The following is a 17,367-nucleotide window of genomic DNA, read 5'->3' as shown; positions in this document are numbered from 1 at the left end:
CATTGGAATAAAGAACGAAAAAAAAATGAAAAAGAAGATACGTATGCATAGAATATTTTGCAAGCAATATATATTTCACATTCTCATCAAGTGTATATATATATATATATATGTATATGTGTGTACTCTTTGATTATTGGTGTCCAAGGATATGTAAACGTTTGTTGCTTGTTGGTTAAGGCAACCATAAAAGATTTTAAGTGGATAATCTCCCAATATGAAACCCTAACTTGCGCAGCAAACCTTCAGAGGCTTTTACAGTCAAAGTTTCAAAATGGCTTTTTGATAAGATGACTTCTGAGTTTGGGGGACCTTCACACGTTCTAGATGAAAATTACTAAATTAAATTTAACATAAACACCGAGGGCAAAATGGATATTTCGGTGAAAAAAAGGAAGAAGGAAACTGAGGCCTAAATTGTCATTTTGATGGGGGAAAAAACAAAGGACGAGAAATATGGTCAAAAATTTTGAATTCGAAAGACCAACAATCACCGAGTCTCTTGTTAAAAAACAATGCAATTCAATCTAGTTCCGTTTCAAATAAGTAGCAGCGTTATTCTAAGGCAACGCCGATGGAGCAAAATGGTCATTCGGCGGCAAAAAAAAAAGGAAGAGAGAAGGGAACTGAGGTCAAAATGGTCATTCCGGCAGCAAAAAAAAAAAGAGAGAAAAGGAAACTCGGGAGGAGGTTGTGACCGTTGTTGTCAGAAGGACAGTTGTCCTCTCCAAGTAAACAGATCTCTATCTCCCCATATATATATATATATAAGACAAACGAAGTTTCCATATCTCTCTCTCTCTCTCTCGCTCCCATCACTCTTCTTCTTCTTCTGCTTCTTCCGAGTTCTCAATCCGGCGATCCGTCTCATTTGAAACCCTAGTTTTCGTATTCTTTGATTCCGATCCGTGCATTCCCAAGCAGAAAAAGAAAGATGGCCACAGAGAGATGGAAAGTCGACCACCTCGTCGTTTCTGCGATGAAAGCGGCCGACGCGGTCAAGACGAAGGACAACCTCAGGAGATGCATCGAAGCTCTTACATGTCTCAAGGGTCTGTCTCTCTCCTCCGAAGATCTTCGAGAATCGGCATCCTTGCAAAAGCTGGAGAGACTCAGAGATCATCCAAACCCTAAGATACGAACTGAGGTCCGAGACTTGTTCTCTTCTTTGATGAGAATTCTCTACGCCAAACCTCTTCCCGCCACCAATTCTCCTCAAGTTTCTCCAAGTCCGACATGTTCCGTCTCGAAGAGGGTTTCTTCGGATGATCACAGTAGAGAGAGATGCGACACGTCGAAGAAGAATGAAACCCAACTCTTGGAGATGTTTCAGGCGGCGAAGGCAGCGGCGGATGCGGCCAACGTGAAGGGCATTCTCTTGGGCAAGTCCGAGGCCACTCGCTGCGTTGACCTCTTGTCCAAGCTCATGTACTTTACCGTCACTCGGAAAGTTCTTGAAGAAAACCGCATCCAAGAGAGGCTTGAGAATCTCACCAAGCACAAGAACCGAAACATCTGCTCTTCCGCATCTCTACTGATTCAGCATTGGACCGAGAATACTATCAAGAATCAAGAATGCCACCAAGATTCTGTCACCAAGTTGACTCGCGATTCTCTGCTGAGATGTCTCTACGCGAGCGGGAGAAGGACCGCTCCTCCCAAAGCTGTTCCGAAGAGGCCTCTCCAGAAGAAGGTGCCACCGAATGACCCTCACCCTCCTAAAGTTTCTGCAATCCCGAGGCTTCCCATCCCGAAAAGGGTCAAGACCAACGAGGAGAAGAGGTCGATGACGCAGGCTGATATACTGAAGAAGGCAATCGAGTTGTCGGAGTTGTTTGAAGCAGCCAAGAAAGCAGCAGATGCAGCCAACACGAAGGGCATTCTCTTGGGCCGATCAGATTCTTCTAGCTGCGTTGATTTTTTATCAAGGCTCAAGACCATTCCTGTCAATTGGGAAGTTATAGAGGCCCATGGAATGGAACGGAGACTGGAGCACCTCACCAAGCACAAGGACCGGAAGATTTGCTCTTCTGCCACTGCCCTTCTTCAACACTGGAGGCAGAGTTCCGGACGTCAAGAACGCCGAGTTTCTACCACCAAGATGAGCTCCTACAGCCCCAATTTCGTTGAGGTGGTCTAGTCGGAACCAGCAAACACACCAAAGTCAGCTGTTTCAAAGAGCTCTTTTACTTCTGTTGGTTCTATTCATGATAAACTTCATACTCATTTTTTGTTTGCGAGAGATAATCTGTACAGAACATTCTTCAAATGTCAATATATAATGGATTTACTCTTTCCAAGCTACATTCAACTGTTTGTTTTACATGTCTTCCTTTCGAAGGATTTAAAACATCTTTGAACCTTTTATAGTGCAAAACGCAGCAAAAAGAAAGATTTAAAATATCAGCAAAACATAACAAGGAGAAGGACACCCAAGGATTTCAATGATGAACGACCCCGTAGTGTTGCAGATCATTTGATGAGTCCTCCTATCATTCTTCCATCAGAGAATTGCGAATCATCTGCAACCAGGATATTGCGTAAATTCCTGTGGATGTGTGTAGTTGTTAAAGACGACAATACTACAAACCGCAGAGCTTCATCTGCGATGTCTAATTACTTGGCAACACACCAAGGAAAAAAAATAACCAATTGAACCATTACCTTCTAGCCAGATGATCCTCAATCCTCTCACTGTGTTTGTAGCCGTGCAAACAGACTATATATCATATGCAGAAACTTTTAGAATCACTCCATTCCCCAAAACAAGCGAATCATGAATGATGTAGTGCTAGCAAACAGAAGAAAGCCATGACAAAAGTTTTTCGGTTGGAAGGCTAAGTTGAAATAAGGTCTGACAAATCTCACAGAGATGGTAATGAACATACGGAACGGAATGCTAACTTGATCTAATTCTCGAAGACCAGTTTGCTCTTGCCCTCAAGATCTTCTCGTCTGTAGAATGACAAAAGTTAAAACAGAAAACAAAAAAATCAATTAAATAAAAGGAACATTCACTGCAGACACTATGCATAAACTACACTACTGGTGTTTTTTGTCTCCCTGTTCTAGCCATGGTCCTAAATGCTTTTTAGGTTTGCCATTGTACACACGTTGTAGAAATGAAATAGAATATTTCACATATAACACTAAATCCAAAAACACTAAATCATGCGCAAGAGATATGATGAGATCCATATGAATCACACCCTTATTCTCACCAGTGTCAAGTTCATCATCAATTCGTGTCGTTATGCTCCATCCGCCATGAAGTCTTCAACCTCCATGGATGGTTTATCTCTAACCAAAAAACTAGGAAGCCGGAAACTGAAAGGAGTAACAATAGAAAAACTGAAGCACCTTGAACAGAATCCAAACTCTACTCCTTGTGCAATAAACAAAATTGAAACACCAGTCAGATTTCATAGTTTACCATTTTCCCATTGTATGTGATCGTCGCCTGCGAGTAAAAGCTGTGTAAAATGCGAAATCAACCAGAACTGCTTCTCACACACAGAACCAAACAGATCTTTGGGAAACCAGGAAAAAAAAAACAGAAAGTCTTCACCACAATTGTCCCGAGGAAGCGAAGCAGGAGAGACAGCGAGTGCCCTCTCATTGTCTGTGATCGTCGTATGCGAGGAATCTCCATCAATGTCGCCAGCAGCGTGGAATTGGGATTTTCTTCGGCAGTCACTGTTAGGGTTTAGGGGGGATGATTATTTTTTTTCTCTCAATATCGCGGTTCCTCTTATCAGCTTCTCCTCGAAAGGCATCTATTACTTTTTCCCGCGCAACTAAAAAGGTCAAATCTCGCCATAAAAATCGTGTCGTTTCTCACCATTTAAACGTCATGAAGTCACATAGCCGTATTTGCGTAGTTTCGTCACACATATACATTATTACATATACATATACCCATAACGCGTAATAACATACACAGTAATATACTACATATGTATTCATAAATATAAATTTATACCCACATCATGTACATATATACACATGTATACATATACATATACATATGTGTATGCATATACATGCACTTTCTTATATGTATATATATATGTGTGTGTGCATTTATATATATATATATATATATATATATATATATAAGAAGCTGTGTGTATGAGTAAATGTTTGTATATGTCTATAATATGTATATTATATATATATGTATATACATATATATATATATATATATGTTGATTTATAGAATTACTGTACATAAAGCTTTGGAGATTTGTCCCACAAATATCCCCAATTTAAAAATTTTATCGAGGGAGATTAGAACACATACATATTTGGAAACGTTTTATTTAGATATTCCCAATGCCACCTCTCCTCGTCGTTTTCTTTAATTATTCAAACATTTTTTAAGAAAATGAATCAAAAATCACATATACCTTTATTTGATGATAAAAACAATACAACCATTAATAATATATTGAAATTTGGTATAGATAAAATTGAAAACTATTATAAAAAAAATGTCTTGAAAATGTAAAACTATAAATATTTTGAAACATAGAAAATAATCTAAAACTATAAATATTTTGAAACGGATGGGGTAGCAATTAAAAATTTAGCGGTGAGAGGATGGTTGTTGGGGAACAAAAAGAGAACATTCTAAGAGACAAAAAAAAAGGTATCATTTAGTATAATGTCTTAAATAGGGATGTAAAACTGAGCTAACTACAGTAAGGATTGGCGCGAACTAATTTGTTATTTAAGTCCGTTTTTAATGAGTTTGAAAAACTCGAATCGCATGAGATTGCAAGCTAAACGTACGAATTTCTTTCGGGTCAATTAAAATTTTAAAAATTATAAAAAATGTTAAATCTCTTTATAAATTTTTAAGAATTATAAATAATATTATCAAATATCCCCATAATAACAAATTTATATCTATAAAATCATAACTATATATATATAGAGAGAGGGTAAAATAAAAGAGATAAACAGAAAAAGTGTTAGTGGATTTGTAAGAATACAAAGTCTCTAACCTTTGACAAATTAAGAAGAAAAAGAAAAAAGGATATGTCTCTACTTCATATGATATATTATCCATTATTATACGGCAGTGAATATAATGATCGTATCTTACGTAAACTTTCTATCTGAGAGGCTCTTGCACTAACGTCTTGAGACTTATATCTTTGTTTCATCTAGCTAGTAAATGAGAATGCATACATGCATTTCTAAAATGTGAAAAAAGTGTTTTATCCTATTTGGTCTACTTAATTATTGTGTACCATCTTATTTTTTTTTAAATCAAAACTTGGGAAATCACGCCTTCGTTTTGATTGCCAAATCGCCTTTTTTCTATGTAAGGGTTGAAGTGTTTTTGCCAAGCAGACGACCTCACATAGAGAGAGAGAGAGAGAGAGAGAGAGAGAGAGAGAGAGATGGAGATGGAGGGAAGAGGAAAGGTTGTGTGTGTCACCGGAGCTTCTGGTTACGTGGCGTCGTGGGTGGTGAAGCTCTTGCTCAGCCGTGGCTACACCGTCAGAGCCACCGTTCGAGACCTCAGTAAGTTCCCTCCTCTACACACCCACACCCACACCCACACCCACACACATATATATATATATATATATTCGTAGAAAACTGCATAGTCTCGTGAAATACTTACACCAAAAACCAACGAGTGAGGTCTCTCAAGAGTGTAAGTACTGTTTTACACCAAAAATTCTTGGATTGCTTCGTTTTCATATCACAAATATATTCATTCAAAGATCACGACTCCATTAGAGATTTGTATAAACAAAATCCACAGGGGATCCAAAGAAAACTGAGCATCTTCTCGAGCTCGAGGGGGCGAGAGAGAGACTGCAACTGTTCAAAGCAGAGTTGAGAGAAGAAGGGTCGTTCGATACAGTGGTCGAGGGATGTGACGGAGTTTTTCACACCGCTTCTCCTGTTATTGTGACCGACGTTGAAGATCCTCAGGTTTGTTATTATCATTCTCTAAGTTGCACTTGAATATTGTTCATGTGATCTCTTGCTTAATCAACCCTTTTTTTTTGTATTTGATTGGTTTTTAATGTATCTTAAGGCTGAATTGATGGATCCGGCAGTGAAGGGGACTATTAACGTTTTGAAATCATGTGCAAAAGCTTCCTCTGTCAAGAGAGTCATTTTAACATCATCAATGTCCTCGGTTATTATCCATGAAGCCGTGTTAAGACCCGATACTACGTTCGACGAGACCTACTTCTCCGACCCGACCCTTTGTGAGAATCAAAAGGTTTGCAAAATGACATGTTTTGTGTTCTTATTACGATTTTACGAGAAAATATTTCATCCCTCTTTGCCTCCTTCACATGAAACCTATTTGAATATGTGACCGATTACGTCTGCTCTGATACCATATTGAAATAATATATTACGTATTCTAATACAAATCATCAGGCACACGTTTTTCACATAGTTTCGTGCATGTGTATCACCATACCATGTGAATTGTTGGTTTAGTCCCAAGAGCTTTCATATGAATAAATCAATGAAATCAGCAAAGTATTAGCTTTGTTTCTAACTTATTTTTTTTTCCCAGCACTGGTATGCATTCTCCAAGATCTTGGCCGAGGAGGCGGCCTAGAGATTTGCAAAGGAGAATGGGATTGATATGATCGTGATAAACCCGGGACTGGTGATCGGTCCTCTTCTGCAGCCAACGCTCAATTACTCGGTGGGCATTGTTCATGAACTCGTAAAAGGTAACAATCCATGGAACAGCAGGCTCTACAGGTTTGTGGATGTGAGAGATGTAGCATATGCTCATGTTAAGGCCTTTGAGGTTCCTTCGGCCAATGGAAGGTACATTGTAGACGGCTCGATTCTTTATTCCCTCGAAGAGATTGAGAAGGTTTTTCACGAGTTCTTCCCGGATCTTCGTCTTGCTGATAAGTCAGTTGCCTCCTATATCTCTTCATTTCTTCCTGAAATTGAAACAAACTTGTATGGTATGCATAGTTAGAGGATATCTTCGAGTATCCATAGTAAACTTTATAAACATCAGGCCAAATTACTCGTGAAAATTGCTCGAAAACAATCTTGAATTGGTGAATTGGTCCTCTTTTTTTTTTTTTTTTTTTTTGATGCAGGGATAAAGATAAGGGAGATTATACATTGAATTACAAGATATGTGTGGACAAAGTGAAGGGTTTAGGCATAGAGTTCACTCCCGTGGAGGTAAGCCTTAGGGATACCATTGTAAGTCTCAAGGGCAAAGGCTTTGTATAACGCTCTCTCGGACACATTTGTCATTGTCGTACTTTCTGTTTCCATGATGTGTGCTTTTGGTTCTCTCTTTGAACCTGTTGTCTTTCTTACGTTGGAAACTGGAAATGAATAAAAGCTTGTATGCGTATGCATGTTTCAAATGCTAAAGCTCTAAGATTTGAAGATGTTCAAATCCAATAATGCAAGTTTTTTTATAACCGAATCAATCCAAATCGAATAACACCTGACCATACTTCAACCAAATCTGATATTGAAACCGAATGGGTTTGATTTTCCTTAAACCAAAAATTCAAACCCGAATGAATATAAAAAATAATCTAAAAAACTGAAAACTTCTTGAAAAATAATTTTTTTATCAATACAAATAGAACCCAAATCGAAACTAAACTTAACCAAATCTAACACAAAAAAGAAAATGGATATCCTAAAACCGAAAAAAACAAGACCAACCCGGATCGAACTCAAACTGAAAACCGAACTCCTAGATAGATACCTCTTCGATTGAACATCTACGTTCAAATTCAACAAGGCTTGGTTTGAACATCTTCACATCTTAGATTTACAGTGTACGTAACAAAGAAAAAGGGGCATTATCAAAAATACCCTTAAAATGCTACTTCTACTTCAACACCTACCCTGGTCACATGTGACCAATGTGACCGAAATATAGTATGGTCACATTTTGATTTTTATCGATTATAACGTTAAATTTATGGTGATCACACTAATTCATTATGTTCATACCTTGTATATCTTACTAATCATTTGATTAAAACATCATAAATTTAACGTTATGAACAATGAGATCAATATGTGACCATACTATATTTCGGTCACATTGGTCACAAGGGTATGTGTTGAAGTAGAAGTAGCATTTTAAGGGTATTTTTGATATAATGCCCAAAGAAAATCTTGAGATCAATAAATGAAATTGTTCAATCCAAAAAATAAGAAGCTCCGTCAACTTAGATAATCTATGACATGGTTCTATGCCGATTGTATAAAAAAGCAGTCAAAATCCACACACAAAAAAAAACATGACATGATCAGTTTATTTCTCGAAAATCTGATCTCTTGTTGTTCGTCTGAGATCTCTCAATAAAATCTAAAACAATGGAAAGAAAATCATCGAACCGAGGCAGAAGCTGATCAGGAGACTTACTATTTAGAGAGGTTTTCACTCAACGGCTAATCTCACCCTTCTCAAGCAAGTCATAGAAGGCTCTTGTTTTCCTCTGCTCGTTCCAGTGATGCATCTTCCAGAGACTACCGGCAGCCAGCCGAGCGTGATGCCAATCACTATCTCCTTCACAACACTCGGTCCTTTCAAAGTGCTGTGAGCGATTTTGTCCCCAACCATCTCTTCCTTCTCTCTAAATTTTTCACAATGTCCTGTCATCATTTTGTATCAGACGTCATCCTCATGATTTTCAACAGGAGATAAAACTAAACCATATATTATCCTCATGCTTAATACACCGAGTGAAGAACAGAACAACCGTTTGATGCAAATAGAAATGTCGACTCCGGCTCAAATATCAAACAAGATAATGCAGCATCATTTAAACTAAAGGCATTTTTCTTCCCTTGGTTTTATAGATACACATAAGTATACGTGATCAAGCCGTTCAAATTCATATATACATATATAAGGAACAAAGAACATCCATATTACAACTAGTTGCTCTTTCATCTGGTTCCCTTCAGATGAAAGCAGGCCTTGGTTTAAAAGGGAAGTTAAGAACTCCAACAAAATGAAAAATGGAATACAAGATAAAACCGAAGTTTCTGGTGGCATAATTTTCATCGGTATTCAACAATTTTCAGATTCTGGCCACAGCAATAAATTGATAGTCAAACCACAATTGTAAGACAAAACTTGACATAGGAGATTAAGCAAGCACTTGAGAGTTAAGAGGATAATTTCAAATCCGCAAAAAAGCTGTGATCACTGGCCTTTGTCTACGAAATAAATTGATCACGAACTCAGAAGAAGTAAAACAATAGCATCATGGTGAACCAAACTGCACTTGAATGTCCCATAGAGATTCACAATGGAACTAATGATGCTAAGAACATAAGGAAAAAATATGTCAGACGATCAAAGCTTCAATTTTGTGATCATAGGGATTGCCGATTTAACGACAATACGCAGATGAAATCAACCAAGAAGATAGAAATGAGATACCACAAAAAATCAATCGTCAAGTTCATTTCAGAGTCCAAACCTGTCACTATGAAAACTGCATTTCGGAGGAATCAAACTAAGTTGTTTAAGTGCAGGACACGCATTTAGCATCACTATAACAATACAGATCTGCTTAGTCACTTTTACATACGAATTTGATCGCAATCTGCTAAAGAAACAAACGAACACTTAAACACAGAGACAAAGCATAGAAATGCGCATATCACGAATTCAAGCTATAGGAAACTTCACCGAGAAAAAACTCAAGAGTGATCGTCGACGAGAGAGAGCGAGTGAGAAGAACTCTTCCAAAGACGCCGGTGGCAAGCCACGACTAGCTATTGAGATCGGTGGCGACAAATCTGTATCAGAAGCATTGGGTTTCGATTTTGTCTTGGGATTCCTGAAGAGAGGGAACAGATCTGTCTTGGATCCACTGCCGTTTTATAATTTGGCTTGTAAACGCCGCGTCGGTTTAAGTGATTAGAAACACTGTGTGGCTGTTCGCTAGAAAATCTAAACAGCAAGGCGTTCTTGTCAAGGTTTTCCGAACCCGACCCGGTCCGGTATCAGGCCCCGACCGATTGGAAATAAGTACCATTCTAGAATCTAGTTTTGAAAAAATTATAAAATTAACTCGATTATTCTGTGGAAACGTACATATATCTATAATACATATATACGTAGAAGTGTAAAGTTCATAACCGGTTTACTCAAAACCGAGTTAAGATTCAACCAAACCGGTTATCAGATCAAATTGCTAAAGGCATGACAGGCGCAAGAAAAATCGATGAGACATGAAATGGCAACAAAGGAGATGAGCGGTGAAGGGAAGGCAGTGGCCGTGACGGGAGCTTCCGGTTTTATAGCTTCATGGCTCGTGAAGCTCCTTCTTCAACGCGCCTACACTGTCAGAGCCACGCTTCGTGATCCAAGTTTGTGTTCAATTTCTTTTTTGCGTTTTGATCAATAGTCGCTGTATAAAGTTGTGATCTTTGGCCTGTGAATGAAATCCCCATCCAAAGATTCGATCTTTTAGGTTCTGATTTTGGGTGATAATCACAAGAATTGTTACAGATAATGTATGTGTGTCTGTCGAAGTAGCCGTGATTAATGCCCCTTCTGATCGTTTCTGCGTTTTGACACAAGCCACTGATATGTATGTATTATCTTTGACCTGTGAATGAAATGCCCAACAAGAGATTCGACCTATAAAGTTCTGATTTTGGACTAAGTTTGTGATTAATGTAAGTATAGCCGCAAACCCATGTATGCATCTGTCACATTATCTGAAATTATTACTTGTGTCTGATACTTTTTGTGGTGTGGGCTGTGTAGATGATCCTAAGAAAACATAGCATTTGCTTGCGCTTGAAGGAGCAAAGGAGAGGCTCCACTTGTTCAAAGCCGAGTTAATGGAAGAAGGGTCATTTGATGATGCTTTTGATGGATGCGAGGCTGTTTTTCACACTGCATCTCCCACTTTTCTCACTCCTTCAGACCCTCAGGTGTTCATTTGTACAATGTGCTTATCAACTGTGTCTGGTTTCTTCCTTCAGGCGTTTGACCTGATTGATCTCAGTATGTGGGATGTTTGTAGGGGGTGGGCAAATCGATTTGATCGAGTTTTTCTGATTTTACTTTAGTTTTGTTTAGTTGAGGGGGGTTCGTGAAACTTGAACTGAATTGAGATCAAATTGGATTTGCTTTGAAACCCTCGGTTTTAAATATTGCTTTGTTTGGATTTGGGGTAGTGTTTTCTTCAGGTTTCATCTGTTCTGGTTCAGTTCGGGTTTGTTTCGGTAGCAAAATTGGTTTAAAAATTGAACTAGGTTCAATTCTTGTCCATTTTAATCAAACTGAAACCTTGGCCAACTCTATGAATGACTGACCATATGGAAACCGTAGTCCCTGGAGTCTGCCATGTACATTACTCTCTAGCTTTCTATGATGAGAAACCATCCTATATAGCTTTAATGATGAGTACCTGTGTGAATTGATGTCTAAAATGTTGACATTGCGCATTAGTTTTCTCTAAAATGTAAATCTTCTTCTCTTGTATATCCAAAATGATAATCTTGTTTCGGCCAAGTACTTGGAGATTCTTATGGTCTTTTTCTTTTTGTCTGAACATCTTTTAGGCTGAACTGATAGATCCTGCTGTCAAAGGCACGCTTAATGTTCTAAGATCATGTGCAACAGTTGGCTCCATCAAGAGAGTGGTTCTAACATCATCAATGGCATCTGTTGTGTTCAACGGGAAGCCTCTAACATCCGAAACCGTAGTTGATGAGACTTGGTTTTCAGATCCAGTTTTTTGTGAGAATATGAAGGTATGTGTCATTGCCCATCACCACAATTACCATTAAGATTGTTATACAGAAGGTTTGTTAGTTGAAATTGTATGGATTTTGTGCTCATGAAGGAAAAAAATATTGAGTATATGAAGAAAGATCACAACATATCCAAATTTCTGTTTATTATCTGCTTTCTGAAGTAAGAGACATCGCTAATATTCAGACAATGGACAAACATTCTGGTCATTTTTGTCACACTGGATTTGGACTTCTTTCTACTGATCAACTATTTCTTAACTCCAATCTCGTGTAACCTTCAAGAAATGGATCATTCATCAAGCCAAATCACTAGTACCGGAAGCAATTTATAGGAAAAATTCTACTTCCACTTGGCTTGGCTAGATCATCAAGCTCATATTATAAAATTTCCTATATCTTCAATGCTTGAACCATTTATGAAAAAACCTGCAACTTGATCTTGGGTCCTCTTGTACTTGTATTTTGTAAATAATTGTCTCCTCCCTCCTGGAATATGATTCTAAGGTTTTATTATGTTCACGATGGGTATGGATCTGTAGATTCTTTGCAATTGAGTTTGCAAAATTTGCACTCTTTTTGAGATTTTGCTATATCGAGTAAAAGGGTATTCTATTACAGCTGTGGTATATGATGGCGAAGACGTTAGCTGAGGAAGCTGCGTGGAAATTTGCAAACGAGAACAGAATCGATATGGTAGCATTGCACCCAGGACTGGTCATTGGTCCTCTTCTGCAGCCAAATCTGAATTCTTCGGTGGAAGTGATTCTGGACATAGTTCATGGTACTTCATTTCAACTTTCCTCTTCACTGAACCATAACAAGGCTTTTAAGGTTGTCTTTTTGTCGCGGTTTCAGGAAAGAAGTCCTTGTTTGGCACAATCTACAGATTCACCGATGTCAGAGACATTGCTCTAGCTCATGTTAGAGCCTATGAGATTTCTTCAGCTAGTGGCAGATACTGCTTGGTGAATAAGATACTAACCTTGAAGGAAACACTGGAGATTCTGCATCGGCTGTTTCCAAACTCCAACCTTCCTAAACCGTAAGTTATATTCATCTTCTCCGAGCTTAAGAATGTGAAACCCTGAACATGCCATGAGATTGTTGAGCATTTACCTTAATCGGCTAAACTTATGGAACATGGACATGGACATGGACCTCTTTGAGTTCACTGTATCAGCATCTTAACTGTTGTCTGAACTCGGAGATATGAGAGAAGAGCGATGAATCTTGACCTCAAACCACAAACTAACATCAGGATGATTCTACATTTGTTTCAAGTGGTCATTGTTTTTAAGCAAAGATGTTTTAAGGTTTATTGGTTTCATGATCCATGCTTACAGCTTAATGTTCCTGACTGAACCCTGACTCATTCATGACAGAGTCGACCAGAATGTTAACCCGAACGAGCCTCATTTCCAGATTTCACAAGAGAAGGCAAAGAGTTTGGACATTAACTTCACACCTGTGGAAGTGAGCCTTAGAGAAACTGTGGAAAGCTTGAGAGAAAAGGGTCTACTAAGCATTTAAGACTGGAAATCCAACAAATATCACGTAACATTGTGTAACATATTATCCATTTGAGAAAAAAAAAATTGTGTGCAGGGAAACAAGACAACTCAATAAAAAGATCCAGTTTTGTATGTATGCTGTTGGAAAACAAGCTGGGTGATGTTCTGTCTCTTCTTAGTGCAATCTTTCAACCCATCCAAAGCTTCAAAACTCGGTCTTTACCTCCGGAGGCCACTTTCTCTCCATCTGGACTCCAATCCACAGCAAAAACCTTCACAGAATAACAATAGCCGAAAGATTTAACAGAGAAGGAGATGGTTTCTTTCTGTATGAATCAGAACTGAAGGTGAAGCATACATACCTCGTCTGCATGACCAGGAAGATCTTCTTTCAACTTTCTTGTACGAATTTCCCAGACCTAAAAGGGTGAAAAATGCTTTCAGCTTCGAGGTTGAGGACATCGGTTTCAAGACAGAATTCAAAGACAAGATTGCACCGAGCCCATTTCTCATTGCGCAATTCGTTAATCATTAGAACTAGTTACCTTGAGAGTAGAGTCTTTACTGCCACTTAAAAGCAATCTACTGTCTGCAGACCAACTGCAGTGCAAGAAACAAGAAAATGTTTAACCACTGGAAACAAGTTAAGAGAGAATTCTTTTAAGTATGGAGACAGATATCAGACCTTATCTGATACACAGGACCGACGTGGCCACGGAATGCTGTGACGAATTGCCCAGTGATACCATTCCATAGCCTGACGGATCTATCGAACGATGCACTTGCAATCCATTGCCCATCCGGTGAGAAGTAGACATGATTCACAAGCTGTTGATGAAAAACGAGTGAAAGCTAATTATAGAAGGAAAATAACAGTTCAGACAAAACAAGAACTTGACAGAAACAGAGATTCCAGTAGTACCTGCTGGTGACCTGTCAACCGTTTCTTGGGTTGTTTACTTTCTGATGGTTCCCAAAGAAACATGGTAAAATCGTCCGAACCAGAAACTAATCTTTCAGGGCCATTCCGTTTTGTTTGATTGTATCTTTCAAGGGCAACCTAGGAAAAGAAGCAAGCAATATAATAGTGAAGACCAGAACCAAATCCAGAATAACAGGAAACTGAACTGAACTGTACGATGAGAAGCTAGCTACCTTTTTCATTTCTTCAGGTGACGAATATTGTTTTCCTCTGTGGTCAAAAGCTCCGGTCCGAAGAACATATTCAGTGCTCAATGCAAGTGAGTTAACCCAATGACCATGCCCCTAAGTAATCGTAGATATTCAGAAAGACTCTTAAGGGCAATACTCAGAGCATAAAACCACACAAAATGTAATCATTTACAAATAATGGACAATTGCATGAAGGTGTCGCCATCACCAAAAAACATGAAATTAACAACAGAGCACACCCTAAAAAACCAATGACCAATTTACGGGTCTCTTGAGACAGTATGCATGCGTCTGAGAAAGCATTTGATGCAGCAGGGAAAAGGAAGAAAAGACAGAACCATATCCCAAAATTTGCTAACATCTAAAAGTTACCTTCAATTCACGAATGAGCTTGCCTTGAGTAGTCTCCCACATCTTTATCGTACAATCTTGGGAACTGTCAAACACATAATGAAAACTTGAGCAGAGATAGCAAGAAAGGGGCAAAAATATTATCCATGCCTGATGAATGTGAAAGTACTAACATATAACAAGATGAAAAACAGCAATTTTTTTCTGGTTCATATTTTCTTATCTGACAAGAAATTTCACCTGTTCTCGTGGTTAAACCATAGGTCAGAATGATATATATGATTGAACAATAAGGAACATGAACAGACTCAGAAATATACCCTGTGTATATTATTCCATCGCCACCCCATTTGACACAGGTCACGGCAAGTGTATGACCACTGAGACAAATAACAGATCTCCGCAACGAAACGTCCCATATCCTAGCATCCCCATCTTTGCTAGAAGTTACAAAACGACGACATGGAGAATTAAGGTGTATCGGCTCCCACGAGATACCAGTAATCCATTTCTTGTGGCCCTGGGGACAATGTAATTGGAGCTATCAGCAACAGCAAAACACGTGGAATTTACCCAAAAAAAAGTAGTAGCATCGGGTAAGAGACTTTACGGTTAGTGGGCTGCCCAGTAGTTCCCCGGTCTGTGGATTCCAGCAACATACTTCACCTGCTTTGCTACCACTCACAAGATGCTTACCATCCGGAGACCACGCTATTGACAGAACCCAATTCTTGTGTCCTGAAAAGAAGAAAAAACAAAGTACCTTAGCACACTTATAAATCATCCTTAAAAGAACATGATATAGAGAATAACAGTGAGGAGACAAAAAAAGTAAATGCAAAAGAAAGATGTAAAGGGACCTTTGCATGTAAACATCGGAGTTTGAGTGTTCAGATCCCACAGCCGGACAGTGGTGTCACCTGAACCACTTGCTAGCTGTCTACCGTCGGGACTAAAAGAAACACAAAGTACAGCTTCCGTGTGACCTTATATCAGACAAATCAATTAGTTTCACAGGTTAAAGAATGCATACTAACAATACTCCTCATCAGACAAATTGGTCATTGTTATGAAGTAATTGTTGTCGTACATATATAGGGGAAACCTTTGCAAGTTTAACACAAACAGGAATTGTGGCATACCAGCAATGGTAGCTGAACAACGGTTAACCGGACGAATTCGGAAAACAGCCTGTGGTTGATATACTATCGACAACACCTTCTCCACGGATACTGAATGGAGCCAAAACATTAGTAAAGACATTAGATTTCAGAAAGCTGTAAGAAATCCAAACTGCTTCTTAATCCTAGAGAAGAACGCAGAGATTAAGAATCTCAGATTTGTATGCGTTTTCATGATACCTTTATTGTTCTCTAAATAAGTTCCAACTGGCACAATAAGTTCCTGATCCGATACATAGAAAGTGTACGGCAACTTCTCCTCCTGAAACCAACCAACACAGCAAATTCAATACGACAATTAGAGCACCGCCGAACACGAACCCACAACACTTAATCACCGCAGACTAAAAGGGTAAAACTGAATATCGTAACCAAGAAAAGAACCAAAATTTCTGCAAATACTCGAAGACCCAGGCAGCAAAATCCCGTCTTTGAGTCAATTAAGGAGCCAGAAGAGAGAAAAATTACGTTGTTGAGAAGCTTATTGACGAGTTGAGTGAGCTGAAGAGGACCAGCACTCTGAGGGATATACATGGCAGAACCTAAAGGATTTCCTTCTGGGTCTGTTAACAGACACATCACGTTCTTCCCAATCTCCGTTTCCTCTGTTTCCATGTCCATCTCTGCCGTCCGAATCCGAGTTCCGACGAATTGGGTTCCTCGCAAATTGAGAAATGAGCGGGTTTTGAGGTTGAAATCAGGGAGGAATTGGAGGAGCCCTCCTAGTCTCTGCCGAAAGCGGCAACTTCAATTGTCTGAGGGTTTAATAAGGGTTTCAGTTTGCCCTCGAGGACTCGGTGTGTGAATGCGACGGCGGCAGGTAATTCTATTTTTTCGTATTATTTATAATTCGTAATTGTAAATTATATTGGCTAAATTTGAAAATAATTAATTGGTTTGATAATAAAAAAACTTGATTTTTAACCAGAAGAACCCAACATCGCTCTCATTATTTTTTTGAATACCCGAAATCATAATTAGTGAGATTAGAAACCGAAAACCCGTGGGTAGGAGTGGACGAATAGTTCGGTTTCGGTTAATCGACTACGCTTAATTTGAACTCGTTTATTTCGGTTTTTCAAAATTCATAATGAAACGAGTATTTAATTTTATTCGATTCGTTTCGGTTTGATTTTATCTATTTTAAATTATAACCAAATAAAGATTCGGTTCGGATTCGATTATTTTGGGTTTTGAGAATTGGTTAGTAAATTTTAATCGGTTCGATTTAGATATGTTTAGTTCAGATTTTGAAAAATCATAATCAATTGATCATTCAGTTCAGTTCGATTAATAACCGAATACCTTTATTCGGTTCAATTCATTTAATAACCGAAATAATCGAACCGAGCTAGCCGTGGGCCTCGCTTGCTTAAAAA

At 38.6% G+C, this 17,367-nt stretch overlaps 3 protein-coding genes, 1 long non-coding RNA gene and 1 pseudogene across 6 annotated transcripts; 3 read left to right on the top strand and 2 right to left on the bottom strand.

Moving 5' to 3' along the window:
- Window positions 1-835: 835 nt before the first annotated feature.
- On the top strand, window positions 836-2,545 carry LOC104819096. The gene has a single exon (XM_010548986.1). It carries the CDS (start codon window positions 935-937, stop codon window positions 2,138-2,140), a length of 1,206 nt encoding a protein of 401 aa, XP_010547288.1. The 5' UTR covers window positions 836-934; the 3' UTR covers window positions 2,141-2,545.
- Window positions 2,546-5,353: 2,808 nt separating this feature from the next.
- On the top strand, window positions 5,354-7,893 carry LOC104819094 (annotated as a pseudogene).
- Window positions 7,894-8,168: 275 nt separating this feature from the next.
- On the bottom strand, window positions 8,169-9,849 carry LOC104819095. Its single transcript, XR_772759.2, has 2 exons — window positions 9,689-9,849; window positions 8,169-8,640 (listed from the first exon to the last, which is right to left on the bottom strand). It is a non-coding gene; the product is annotated as an uncharacterized LOC104819095 (long non-coding RNA).
- Window positions 9,850-10,217: 368 nt separating this feature from the next.
- Window positions 10,218-13,324, top strand: LOC104819091 (cinnamoyl-CoA reductase 1-like). 3 transcript variants are annotated; one of them, XM_019203190.1, is made up of 6 exons: window positions 10,218-10,371; window positions 10,814-10,944; window positions 11,578-11,769; window positions 12,391-12,553; window positions 12,628-12,814; window positions 13,155-13,324. In XM_019203190.1, exons 1-6 carry the CDS (start codon window positions 10,227-10,229, stop codon window positions 13,300-13,302), a joined length of 966 nt encoding a protein of 321 aa, XP_019058735.1. In that variant the 5' UTR covers window positions 10,218-10,226; the 3' UTR covers window positions 13,303-13,324. The 3 variants fall into 3 exon arrangements, with proteins under 3 accessions (XP_019058735.1, XP_019058736.1, XP_019058737.1); XM_019203191.1 differs by having other exon boundaries at window positions 10,263-10,371; window positions 10,775-10,944; XM_019203192.1 differs by lacking the exon at window positions 10,218-10,371 and adding an exon at window positions 10,397-10,683 and having other exon boundaries at window positions 10,775-10,944.
- On the bottom strand, window positions 13,292-16,793 carry LOC104819092 (notchless protein homolog). The gene is made up of 13 exons (XM_010548985.2): window positions 16,457-16,793; window positions 16,169-16,250; window positions 15,950-16,039; window positions 15,668-15,793; window positions 15,418-15,545; window positions 15,128-15,327; window positions 14,829-14,892; window positions 14,439-14,549; window positions 14,206-14,343; window positions 13,969-14,111; window positions 13,829-13,883; window positions 13,646-13,702; window positions 13,292-13,555 (listed from the first exon to the last, which is right to left on the bottom strand). The coding sequence occupies exons 1-13, from the start codon at window positions 16,607-16,609 to the stop codon at window positions 13,472-13,474; spliced, it is 1,431 nt and encodes a 476-aa protein (XP_010547287.1). The 5' UTR covers window positions 16,610-16,793; the 3' UTR covers window positions 13,292-13,471.
- Between the last annotated feature and the right edge of the window lie 574 nt (window positions 16,794-17,367).

The sequence above is a fragment of the Tarenaya hassleriana genome, unplaced genomic scaffold, assembly GCF_000463585.1.
Source record: "Tarenaya hassleriana unplaced genomic scaffold, ASM46358v1 Cleome3, whole genome shotgun sequence".
NCBI classification, from domain to species: Eukaryota; Viridiplantae; Streptophyta; class Magnoliopsida; order Brassicales; family Cleomaceae; genus Tarenaya; species Tarenaya hassleriana.
This window is presented reverse-complemented; position numbering and strand designations above follow the sequence as displayed.

What these genes read in the sequence shown, in the direction of transcription:
- LOC104819092 (XM_010548985.2), bottom strand. Translation starts at nt 16,609, where the DNA reads ATGGACATGGAAACAGAGGAAACGGAGATTGGGAAGAACGTGATGTGT. An exon ending in TCAATAAGCTTCTCAACAAC is followed by an intron (nt 16,251 to 16,456) that starts GTAATTTTTCTC and finishes GGTTGGTTTCAG; the next exon opens with GAGGAGAAGTTGCCGTACAC. An exon ending in TCCGATGTTTACATGCAAAG is followed by an intron (nt 15,546 to 15,667) that starts GTCCCTTTACAT and finishes TCTTCTTTTCAG; the next exon opens with GACACAAGAATTGGGTTCTG.
- LOC104819091 (XM_019203190.1), top strand. Translation starts at nt 10,227, where the DNA reads ATGAGACATGAAATGGCAACAAAGGAGATGAGCGGTGAAGGGAAGGCA. An exon ending in AGCCACGCTTCGTGATCCAA is followed by an intron (nt 10,372 to 10,813) that starts GTTTGTGTTCAA and finishes TTGCGCTTGAAG; the next exon opens with GAGCAAAGGAGAGGCTCCAC. An exon ending in TTTTTTGTGAGAATATGAAG is followed by an intron (nt 11,770 to 12,390) that starts GTATGTGTCATT and finishes ATTCTATTACAG; the next exon opens with CTGTGGTATATGATGGCGAA.
- LOC104819096 (XM_010548986.1), top strand. Translation starts at nt 935, where the DNA reads ATGGCCACAGAGAGATGGAAAGTCGACCACCTCGTCGTTTCTGCGATG.